Source organism: Spermophilus citellus (genome assembly GCF_964194105.1).
Source record: "Spermophilus citellus genome assembly, chromosome: 3".
Classification (NCBI taxonomy): domain Eukaryota; kingdom Metazoa; phylum Chordata; class Mammalia; order Rodentia; family Sciuridae; genus Spermophilus; species Spermophilus citellus.
In genome coordinates this window covers 110,277,136-110,289,586 of record NC_138184.1, presented here as the reverse complement: position 1 = coordinate 110,289,586, position 12,451 = coordinate 110,277,136, and the positions used below count along the sequence as shown (strand labels likewise).

General features: G+C 51.7%; 1 protein-coding gene across 1 annotated transcript; it reads left to right on the top strand.

The window, feature by feature from the left end:
- The first annotated feature begins 2,490 nt into the window (after positions 1-2,490).
- Positions 2,491-12,441, top strand: INPP5J (inositol polyphosphate-5-phosphatase J). The gene is made up of 13 exons (XM_081288288.1): positions 2,491-2,635; positions 5,348-5,496; positions 5,823-5,936; positions 6,047-6,155; positions 6,323-6,439; positions 6,765-6,940; positions 7,363-7,474; positions 7,633-7,742; positions 7,873-8,056; positions 10,923-11,060; positions 11,212-11,289; positions 11,386-11,490; positions 11,688-12,441. Exons 1-13 carry the CDS (start codon positions 2,531-2,533, stop codon positions 12,192-12,194), a joined length of 2,004 nt encoding a protein of 667 aa, XP_081144414.1. The 5' UTR covers positions 2,491-2,530; the 3' UTR covers positions 12,195-12,441.
- The last annotated feature ends 10 nt before the right edge of the window (positions 12,442-12,451 follow it).

The window sequence follows — 12,451 nt, the reverse complement described above, 5'->3', positions numbered from 1 at the left end:
CAGCTGCCCCCGGCCTGCCGCCCTGAGCCCCAGAGCCTGTTATCAACCTCCTGAGTCATCATACCAGGAGTTCAAATATAGCTCTTACTTGCTCCCTTCTCAGCTGGGGTCCACCCTCCACCACCCCCTTCCTGTTCCTTTCCCCTTCCTCCTAGGAATACAACCATTCCAGGCCTCAGTTTCAGCATCTACCAAATGGGTGGGCTGGAGTAGATAATGATGGTGATGATGATGATAATGATGATGATGATGATGATGAAGAAATGATGATAATGATGATGATAACTACAGAGCCTTTACTGAGAGCTTGCTTATGCCAGGCTCTATGCTAAACACTTTGTATCTATTATTTTGTTTTATCTTCACAGCAAACTATGGAGGCATCTAGTGTTTTTTTTACCTCCCTTACACAAGTCAAGAATCTCAGTGACCTCACCAGGTAAATCAGTAACAGGGGCAGAAATAAAGTCCCCTGCCAGCTCCGAGCTCAGGGAGGGGAGATAATGAGAAATCCTGGGTTGTCCTCCTGGCACAGAGGAGCTCTCTGTGCAGTCATTTGCATGACATTTGCGTAGCTTCCAACTGGCATTGGTACCCTGTCCTAACCCTAGGAGTGGTCCCAGAGGCCTGTATCTTCCTCCCATCCCCTCCAGAATTGCATCAGAAGCTGGTACTCTTGGGGGCCTCAGTTTTCCACTTGTTTAATAGGAGTCAGAGGACTGGGCAAGGTGAATTCAAATTTTTCTTCCCTTTCTAATAATCACCTCCATGTCCACTCTCACATCCTCCCTCATTGCCACCTTACCTCAACTCCAACCCCACCACCACCTCTCCCATCATCATAGTACCACCCCATCATCTCTTTTGCCCCCCATTTGTCCTCTGTTTATCCCCAATGACACTTTCTCTTCATTCCATTACCAGCACCATAATCTGTACCTTTGTTATCACCTCCACCACTGCTGTTCTCAACACCTGCACTATCTCTACAATCACCTTTATCCCAATCATCATCACCTTGCCTTTGCCATCACTATCACTTTCTCTTCGTTTACCACCATCACTGTCAATTCCTCACTTCCATTGTTAGTTATGTACATCATCATACCCATCATCACAGTTACCTCCACCATTAGCACTGTTATCTCTGCCATCACTGTCCAAAAACCTTTCTATTACAGTACCTTAATATGGTCTGTCTTTGTCTTTTCAAATTCCAGCCTCATAAAGATATGGGCTGGAAATATAGAATAGATCCAGAGGCGGCCAAGTGGAGGTGGGAGAGTAAAGGAGAATGAGGCATCCCCATGACCTTCACATAGGGGACCTCAGAGGCCCATGAAAATACAGATGTGACTGTCAACCAACTGGAAGCTCTGGGGACAGAACTCTGAACATTTTAAGCCTGAATTGGGTGGGCTCAGTTCTCCCCAAGCAATCCAGCAGTTCTGAAGAAACTGGTATTTCAGGGACTGCTAAGCAAATAGAAGAGAGTGTGAAGAAGAGACAGAATCATAGACCACAGTCATCCCTGGCCAAATCTGATCCTCATCACTTATTCACTCTTCTAATTCATTCATTCATTTGTTCATTCATTCAGCAATCATTCCCCTAGGCCTGTTTGCGACCAGGCCCTGTGCAAGGTCTTAGCCATTGGAGTTCTGAGGCCTGTTTGACCCTGGTGCCAAGTCCAATCCCCCACTCCTGGACCTTTCTCCACCCCAGTACCCATCCCCTACCTACCCCCATGGTTACTGAGTATCCTCACTGAAACTCAGGAGACCCTCCTAGTTTACCAGGTGACCTTGAGGAAGTTCCCTCCCAAACCACACCCAGTGAGTACTGGAGAAGGGAAAGCTGAGAAGCTGGGCTAGGACAGGCCTGGATGTGGGGCCTGCTGCAGGCAGCGAAGTGTTTGCAGAAGAGGAGGGGCTGGTGCTGAGGTTGAGATGGGAAAGGACTCCAGTGGCTGGAGCCTGAGTGTCTAGCTCTGGAATGGGAAAGAATGGAGCCAGGCAGGAGGGAGGGTGGAGGGGGGCAGGTACCAAGGCCTGAAAATGGGGCAAGGGTGGGGGCCAAGGCAAGGCCTGGGCTAACAGGGAGGTAGGAAGTTTACAAGAGTAGGGCAGGGACTCAGGTGTCTCTGAGGCCTTGGAGAGGTTGTTGACCTCTGAACCACCTGTCCCTGTCTCACCTGCAGGTGTGTCAATGCCCCTCCCTGGAGAAGGTCTGGCCAGGCCTATTGTCAGGAGGGTGGGGGTAAACAGAATGCCTACTCCTGGGTTCCAGTTGGGACCTGGGCTAGGTGATGGGCATTCTCTGACCCCCATGGTCTTTTCAGCTTCAGCAGCCAACTTGAAGTTTTCCCAGGGGGCAGCCTCCTTGTGAGGGCCACCTCTACGCAGGAAAGTGGGTGCCTGTGCCTTTAAATTCTCAGCAGGTTGAAACGACTGATGACATCACTGGTTCCCGGGAGCGGAGGAGCTGGAGCCAGAGCCTGAGGGAGCCCGGGCTGCTGGGGGCTGCAGACATGGAGGGCCAGAGCAACAGTGGTAGCGGGAGACCAGGGACTGGGACTCGATTGGGCCCCTTATCTGGGCCACATGGGGTTTCTCAAACTGGGACACCCTCCAAGGTAAGACCCCCAAAACCTAGCCCCCCATTCCTGATCCCTGGTCTCACGCCCCCCACACTGCAGGCACCCTGGCACCCCTGGATAAGGGACTGGCACTCTCCTGTGCCCACCAAGCATGAGCTGAGCAAAGAGGTCACCCTGGAGGCTGAGGGTCAGTGACAGAATGCCCAGAGAGAGAGAGAGAGATGGAGTTAGCCATTTCCAGGAATCCCCCAAAGAGCCCTAGACTGGGTGTCAGGGGACCCAATTATTCTCTAGCTTTGCTGTGTGACCTTGGGCAAGTTGCTTGTCTTCTCTGAGCTATTGCAAAATGAGGAGGCTTGTCTCTGAAGACTAAAACTGTGACATCTGGGATGTCTAAGTTGTTAGTGCTGGAGGCGGTGTGGGGGGGTACACAGTGGGACACTTGGAGCCAAGAAGGATGCCCAAAACGCAGCCTCAAAGAGCTTGAGTTTGGGAAGGGAGGTGGAGGCACAGTTTCAGATTCTCTGAACCGAGAAGGACATAGGACATAGACAGAACTGCGTCTCTAGAAGCAGGGATGGGGCCACCCTGGGGTGACTGTAGACCTTCTTCTGTCCTCCCTGACAAAGGACACTTTATCCTGTCTTCTGGGGACGGGACATCATAAACAGAGGATGGATGGGAAAGGGAGAGTGGATCCCTGCAGCACCCTACTATTGTCCCCTACCTGCCAGACATAAAGGGGATACCTGGTGGTCTGCCCTCACAGGTGGGGGAGAGGGTGAAGAGGGTAGGAAGGTACGACCTGGACATGGAGAGGTGTGACATCAGGATCAACTTCCTCAGAATGGTACAATCACACTTGGTGAGGATAGTTTAATTCCACAACATGTAGGGAATATGAGACCAAGACTCCTCAGAATCTGGTGTGGTCCAGGACCCTTCACCCAGTCCCTTTGCTTTATAGACAGGGAAACCAAGGCTCTGAGCACAAAGGTACTTGCCTAAATTCACACAGAGCTGGGCCAGGAATGTACATGGCTAGTCTCAGTCCTCAGTTTTTGCCCCTGTGAGGAGCTTTGATAATGGATGACACAGGGAGGAATCTGACCAAGGAGTTGGGGATGTTTTGTTGGGGGAACGGGGCCGGGAGGTGACAGACTATGACGACACAGGATCTGAGGGTTTCTGGCCACCATGGAGAAAAGGAGAAGTACTTAACAGGCTGGACCCAGTGTGGGTGAACCTGGAATGTCAGGTCATTTGCCCTTGGCCAGGGAGTTGAAGAGACTACAATGAGTTTCCCCAGGGAAACTGTTCAGGGTAGGCACAGAGTGGGTTCCAGCCAGAAAGAACAGGAGAACCCTCAGATTTAGGCTCACTCTGCTTTATTCAATTCAGGTCTCAGTTTCCCCATATGTGAAACAGGTTTTAGACTTCAAAGATGGGGAGAGAGCTTTTTGCTCAGAGAAGCTGAAGCCAGTCACAGTGACGCACGCCTGTGATCCCAGAAGCTTCGGAGGCTGAGGCAGAAGGATCAAGAGTTCAAAGCCAGCCTCAGAAACTTAGGGAGGCTCTAAGTAACTTAGCAAGACCCTGTCTCAAAATTAAAAATAAAAAAGGACTGGGGATGTGTCTCAGTGGTTAGGTGCCCCTCCCCCCGGGTTTAATTCTTGGTACCAAAAAGAGATCCTCTACAAAGTGGACTCAAATTTTCAGCTCCCAGCAAAGAAGAATGCAGCCCCAGTACCCATGGAACCAAAGTTGGCTCTAGCACCTGTGGGGCCACACACAGCTATGTCACCTTCCTCAGAGGGGCCGAGGCTGGCTTTGGCATCTCCCCGACCCATCATGGCTCCAATGTCTACTCCTGGAGGACAGAAAAGAGTTCCTTCCCACCGCAGCTCTAGTCTGGCTCCAACATCTGTGGGCCAGCTGGTGGTGTCTGCCTCAGCTGGACCAAAGCCTCCCCCAGCCACCTCACGCTCAGTCCTGGCTCCAGCATCCCTGGGGCAACTGGTGATGTCTGCCTCAGCAGTGCCAAGGCCTCCCCCATCTACTCTGCCTCCAATTTCCAGGGACCAGAAGCAGTTATCACCCACCTCTGTGGGACCCAAGCCAGCACTAGCAGCCTCAGGCTTAAGCCTGGCCCTGGCTTCTCAGGAGCAGCCCCTCCAGCCCCACTCCAGTCCTTCCCCAGTGCTCAGTCCAATTCTGTCACCCTCTCAGGAGCAGACCCTGGCTCCAACAGCCATGGCCTCAGCTCCAGCTTCTGTAGGATGGACACCAGCTAGACAGAGGGACGCCCCAGCCCCCAGACCTCTCCCCACTTCTGAAGGGCATCTCCAGCCTCCAGCTCAGGCATCTGGTCCGACAGGCTCCACATCCTTCATCCAAACCTCCCAAGATCCCCGGTTTTCTTCCTCCTTCCGAGCCCGGCCTGAGGCCCCCCGCAACAGCCCTGAGGATCCACGGCCACCCAAGACCCTGCCTTTGGATGTGAGCCAGGGCCCTCCAGAGCCTGGCACTCACTCCCCTGGACTTTTGTCCCCTACCTTCCGGCCAGGGAGTTCCTCAGGTCAGACTGTGCCCCCACCTTTGCCCAAGCCACCTCGGTCTCCCAGCCGTTCCCCCAGCCGATCTCCCAACTGCTCTTCCTGTGTCACCCCAGCCCCTGAGGTGGCCCTCCCCAGGTCTAGCACCCAGGGTACAGGACCTGGCACTTCTAGTGCAGGGCTTGTCACCCAGGGTGCAGGACCTGGCAGGTGCCCAAGCCCTAATCTTCAGACCCAAGAAGCTCCAGCCCCAGTCACCATCTCATCTACATCCACGTCATCCTCCTCATCCTCCTCCTCTTGGTCAGCTCAGCCTACATGCAAGAGCGACCCTGGATTCCGGTGAGTGGACCTTGAGCTTGGAGACTAGCCATTCTTCCAGGGTGATGGTTTACTCTGACTCAGAGTGCCTCCCTGAGGATTTGTCCCTAGGAGGGGTGCTGGGCCCACTTTGGGACACTTAAAAGACATCATCCTTTCCTAAGGGACTTGCTCCGACCTCAGTGTATATCACCAGGGAGAATCTGGTAGGAGGGATTCTGGGTCCAGTGTGGGTTCTTCTAAAGGATTTTACCCACATCTGCCTCTCCAGAGACAGCCCTGTGGGAGGGCAGGGGAAGGTGGGTAAGTGGTGCCCAGAAGTAACCTCTCCATACCCCTACCCCCAGGATCACTGTGGTCACGTGGAATGTGGGCACCGCTATGCCCCCAGACGATGTCACATCCCTCCTCCACCTGGGCGGTGGCAATGACAGTGACGGTGCAGACATGATCGCCATAGGGTGAGGGGCAAAGTTCATATACCCCTTTCTCAGCCCCTCAGGCCTCATAGGCCCTCAACTATGATAGGGGTTTCCAATCCATGGCTGCCCCCACCCTGGTACCTCCCCAGGTTGCAGGAAGTGAATTCCATGATCAACAAGAGACTCAAGGACGCTCTCTTCACTGACCAGTGGAGCGAGCTCTTCATGGATGCCCTGGGGCCCTTCAACTTTGTGCTGGTAATACCTCCCTCACCCTTTGGAAGAGCTTCTGGATTCCTGGCCCCATCTTTTTTTCTGACTCTTGTGGGAACTGCTGGGCCTATGTAGTCCCGTGGGCAAGATAGGGACAAGGTATTGTGTCTTAATCCTCAAAAGCAGTGTCTGCCTCCGGCTTCTCCCTGCAGGTGAGTACTGTGAGGATGCAAGGCGTTATCCTTCTGCTGTTCGCCAAGTACTATCACCTGCCCTTCCTGAGGGATGTGCAGACCGATTGCACTCGCACTGGCCTGGGTGGCTACTGGGTGAGCATGGGAGAGGTCCAGGAGGGAATAGCCCCAAAGGTGGCCCTTAATTAGTCCCCTGGCCCCCATGCATCTGCAAGGTTTCCTCCTTACGCTGCACCCCCTTATCCAGCCGCCTGCCTCTCCCCAAGCACCAACAACATCACACCCCATTTCTCTAGACCCCGCCCCTATTCTTTACCCACCCTGTCCCAAAGTTCTGCGTCTTTTCCTAGGACCCACCCTTGTTCAATCCTCATCCACCCTCATCCTCTCCTATGCCCTCCCAGCGACTCACTTCCTCGCCTAGGCTCCGCCCATGACCTGCCCAACCCGGCCTCCCTAGGGTAACAAAGGTGGAGTGAGCATACGACTGGCAGCCTTCGGGCACATGCTCTGCTTCCTGAATTGCCACTTGCCAGCACACATGGACAAGGCCGAGCAGCGGAAGGATAACTTTCAAACCATCCTTAGCCTCCAGCAATTCCAGGGACCTGGTGCCCACGGCATCCTGGATCACGAGTATGAGCCAAGTGGCTGCCACTTCAAGGCGGCAAGGTGTGGGTGGAGGTGTGAAGGCTAGTGACAGTGTGTGGAGCACCCTCTGGGTGATGCTTGTGGAGAGAGGCCTATTGGGGTGAGTGACCATCCAAAGTACTTGTGGGAATACAAAGACAGCAATTTGATCGAGGGGGCTGAGCTTTAAGGGTGTAGCTTTGCTGAGGGCCTCGAGGGCCTCGAGGGACTGAAGGTTGGAACCTAATTTCCTCCAGACTCACCCCTCTACTTCCTTTTGCTCCTTGATGTCTGAAGGCTCTGGTGCCACCCACTCACCCACTGGCATCTTTAGAGGCTCCAGTGCTGTTGGGTTGGATGGGGGTCCAGAAGGATCTGGATTGGATCCTTCCACCCCATTGACCCACTGAACCCCCACCCTCAAACAGCCTTGTATTCTGGTTTGGGGACCTGAACTTCCGCATTGAGAGCTTCGACCTGCACTTTGTCAAGTTTGCCATTGACAGTGACCAGCTCCATCAGCTTTGGGAGAAGGATCAGGTGGGGAATCCTAGCCCCCACTCCAAACCCCCAAGTACACAGAGCATATTCCTGGGACACACCTGTACCTTAGGTTATGGTCCTTGCCCTCATCCCTACTCCCGGGTGCTGGAAGGTTCCAAGCTGTTGTCCAGTTCTGCCCTTCTGGACCTCCACAGCTCAACATGGCCAAGAACACCTGGCCCATCTTGAAGGGCTTCCAGGAGGGGCCCCTTAACTTCGCTCCCACCTTCAAGTTTGATGTGGGTACCAACAAATATGATACCAGGTAAGCTCTGAAATGGGATGAAGATGTGGGCTGAGGTCTCCTGTGGAAGACTGTGGGAAGAGGGGCAGGAGGCAAGGCTGGAGGTTAAGGCACAGCCCCCTGTAACTCAGGCTATCTCTGCCCACTGCAGTGCTAAGAAGCGGAAACCAGCCTGGACAGATCGTATCCTGTGGAAGGTCAAAGCTCCAGGTGGAGGTCCCAGTCCTTCAGGAAGGGAGAGCCACCGGCTTCAAGTGACCCAGCACAGCTACCGCAGCCACATGGAATACACAGTCAGTGACCACAAGCCTGTAGCTGCCCAGTTTGTCCTGCAGGTGAGTTTGGACCTCATCTTCCCCTCATGACATCCTCTGGCCCAGCTCAGCTTCCCATTGCCCACCTGTAACCCCTTGCATCTGCCTTTAGTAGCATCTATTTATTCTAACAGAATGGGAATGGGTTATAATCTCTATTTTCAGACAAGGAGGCTGAGACTCAGAGATAGGATAGCATCATTTGTCCAGGGTTACACAGCTAAGTAAGAAGAGTTAGGATTTGAACCCAAGTCAGTTGATTGGAGAGTACATGCCTTTCCTACTAAACTTGGACTGATTCCCTTCTTCCAAGAAAGGTTTAGGGTAACATGTTAAAATTCACATGTATAATAAGATCAGCAAAATCAAAATGTTACTCAAAACCCCCATATACCATTCATTATTTATTACTTACCATCTGATTGTATGCCCGGCCTTATGACAGTAAGGTAGTAATGGAGAAGGGGAATAGAGATATAAAAAATAAAGAGCCAAACTCAAAATAGTTACTAGAGTTTAGTACCATCTTCTGTATCATGGGTTCACATCCACAGATTCAACCAACTGCAAATTAAAAATATTCAGAAAAAAAAATTGTGTCCTGTCAGCACAGTGGTACATTCCTGTTATCCCAGTTACTTGGGGTACTGAGGCGGGAGGATCACAAGTTTGAGGCTAGCCTAGGCAACTTAGACTAGGGGAAGGGGAAGGGGAATATCTCAGTGGTCAAGTGCTTGCCTAGCATCTGTGAAGTCCCAGGTTCAATCCCTAGTCTCTCTTTCTCTCTTTCTCTCTCTCTCTCTCTCTCTCTCACACACACACACACACACACACACACACAAAGATTTTAAAAATTTCATCTGTACTGAACATGTATAGACTTTATTTACACAACATTTGCATTGGTAGGTATTATAAGTAATCAGGGATGATTTAAAATATATAGGAGCATGTGCAAGGTTATATGCACATTACTATACCATTTTATATAAGGGATTTAAACATTCTTGGATATTGGTATCCACCAGGCATCTGGAACCAATTTCTTACAAATACTGAGGGATGACTATATTGTTTTTAGAGTTGAGGTTCCTGGTTGTTAAAGTGAAAATCCAGCTGGGCATGATGGCATATATCTGTAATCTACTTGGGAGACTGAGGCAGGTTTGAGGTAAACATCAAGTTTAAAATCAGTCTCAGAAATTTAGTGAGACTCTGTCAGAATTTTTAAAAATGAGGTAGGGACTGGAGATGTAGCTCAGTCATAGAGAGCCCCTAGGTTCAGTCTTCAAAACTGCAAAACAAAATAAACAAACAAAAGATGGGGAGGGAGGGAAGAATTCTAGAATGTCAGAACCAGATCTAAAAAATCATGTAGTAAAACTCCCTTTTTTTCTGTGGGAGAATCTGAGGTTCCTAATGGACCCCAAGTTATACAAAGAAAGGCTCATTGGCAGAAGTGGAGCAGGCTAGATCCAGTTTTTCCAACCCTGAAACTCTACACTGAGTTCTGTCAATCTGATAAGAAGAAATCCTGCAGGTCAGAAAATGTTTTTCCTGGTAACTTTGTCCTGTCGTCAGTAAGTGGGACAAGGGCCAATGTCTCCAGGAAGTGGAAATGTGCCCATGCCTGGCCTCCCCCTCCCATGACCTATGGTAAAGGACTTGGACTTGAGGTTTAACCCTCAGTCAGGAACCTGACTGGTAGAATGCTTGCTTTGCATGTACAAGGTCCTGGGTTTTATTCCTAGCAAAACACACACACACACACACACACACACACACATACACACACACATAAAATTGCTCCTTTTACCCTGTCCTTCCTGCTCTTTCTAAGACTATCTCCCTCAAAAAATGTTACCTGTTGAGTACCTACAATGTGTCAGGCCCTGTGTAGGGCACTTTACGTGTGTCGTCCTTTTAAATGTCCAATTTCTTCTCCCTGTTTTACTGATGAGAGAAACTGAGGCTCAGAGAACCTTAAGTATTATCCAAAGCAATGCCATCAGAATAGGGCTTAGCAGGGGTTTTGACCTTGGGAGGAGATGGAGGCCATTTCCACCAGACTATCTGTTAGAAACCCAGGGACAGGAAGGGAATGTGCCAGTTTCTTCTGGAATAACTTGGCTTAGAAACTGAGGGAAGGAAACCTGAAACCAGATCAACAGGGGAGCAGACAAAGGCCTGAAGCTGGCACCACCTGAGCACTTCTCCTAGGGACACCAGTAGAGCCAGTACCCTGGTTATCTGCCACCCCTGCAGTCCCACCCATTTAGGTGACTCCCCTAATCTCCATCAGTACGGTTGATCCTGGGGGAAGGATACTCATGATTATAATTTGTCTTTGTGGACTGATGACAAGGCAGTTGTTAGTGTGCTGTTCTTGCCAGCTCAGGAGTATTCAGCTTATCCCAGAATACCAAATATATCATAGTATTTTGCCTGTCCCCCTTGCTAACATGTAGGCAAATTCTTATTACTTACTTACTTTTATACTGTAAAGTTTGTAGAACCACCCCCAAGTGTTAAATAAGAGCCTCTAGTTTATAGACAGGGGCCCTGGCATTCATAGAGGCTGAAGAGCTTGTTCACTGCATAAAGTGCAACGCAGAACCAGGATCAAACTGCGAGAGTCTACTGGCCTCAAATCTGTGTTCCACTCACTCCCCGAGGAGGCAATGGGTAGAAGGAATCCTGGGCTAGAAAGCAGAAAGCTTGATGTTTATCCTAGACCTGTTGTACCTCAGTTTCCCAGTCTATGAGATGGCCTCATATTCCTTTGTCTCAGCTGATTTGTGCTGACTCCAACCCAAGAACCCCGGGTGTGTGGAATGCTAGAGGGTTTCCCCTGAGATTGCCCCCTAACCCTGCCTTGCCTGGACAGTTTGCCTTCAGGGACGACCTACCACTGGTGCGTCTGGAGGTAGCAGATGAGTGGGTGCGGCCGGAGCAAGCTGTAGTAAAGTATCACATGGAAACAGTGTTCGCCCGCAGCTCTTGGGACTGGATCGGCTTGTACAGGGTGAGAAGGGCAAGGATGGTTGGTGTATTAGGGGAGGAAGTGCCCTGGAGGAACAGCTGAGGGTCACTGCTGTGTCCAGTGTTTGGTGTTATTCCCAGAGACTACTGGGATGCGGTATTAGAGGTCACAGTCCTCATTCTTCTTGTCCCAGGTGGGTTTCCGCCACTGCAAGGACTATGTGGCTTATGTCTGGGCCAAACATGAAGACGTGGATGGGAATATCTACCAGGTACTTAGAAGGAAAGGGAATGTAGGGAGACCTCAAGACTCATCTTGAGGTAGCCTCCTTAATCCCAATTTGGGCTTATACCCCTGGGCCCACCAGGTGACATTCAGTGAAGAATCGCTGCCAAAAGGCCACGGAGACTTCATCCTGGGCTATTATAGCCACAACCACAGCATCCTCATTGGTGTCACTGAACCCTTCCAGGTAAGTAGGCCAGACTGCAGGGTCATGGAATGCCAAAAGGCCCTGTTCAAATGCCAAAGCCTCCACATTCTACCCCGAGACCTCAGACCAGTAGCCCAATTCCCTAGGTCTGCCAATGGGAGGATTGGAGTGGTTTCAAGAGGCCTCTGTGGCCAGGTTGGGGAGTGGGGTGCTTCAGTAACCAGCATTCCCCTCAGATCTCGCTGCCTACCTCGGAGTCAGCCAGCAGCAGCACAGACACCTCGGGCACCAGCTCAGAGGGTGAGGATGACAGCACTCTGGAGCTGCTTGCACCCAAGTCCCGCAGCCCCAGTCCTGGCAAGTCCAAGAGACACCGTAGCCGCAGTCCAGGCCTGGCCCGTTTCCCTGGTCTTGCCCTTCGGCCTTCATCCCGTGAACGCCGTGGTACCAGCCGTAGCCCATCACCCCAGAGCCGCCGGCTGCCCTGGGTGGCCCCTGATAAGAGCAATAGTAGTGGCAGCTGGGGAAGTAGTGAGGAGGGGCCTTCTGGGCTTCCTGGCCCCTGGGCCTTTCAACCAGCTGTGCCTCGAAGCCTGGGCCTGCTGCCAGCTTTGCGTCTGGAGGCTGTAGATCCTGGTGGTGGTGGCTCCTGGGGACCTGATCGGGAGACCTCTGACCCTGACAGCCTATCTCCCAGTCCCCAGGGACGTCAAGGACTAGAGGAAGGGGGCCTAGGGCCATGAGGATGGGGTGGGCAGATGGGCCACCACTCTGCCTCAATCTTCCACAGACCTGCCTGCCTCTCTTCTGCTGCTGCTCCAGCTGTATCTGTACCTACCACTCTGTCCTGGCCAGGGGTGGCCAACTAGGGTCCCCCCAAACTCAGTCCTGGCACTTTAACTGTGATAATCAGCAAAGCCCCGCCTGGACCCCCATCTGGATTGGTGGGGGAGCACTGGCAGAAATCCTAATCTTGGAGTACATCCATTAGGAATTAAAT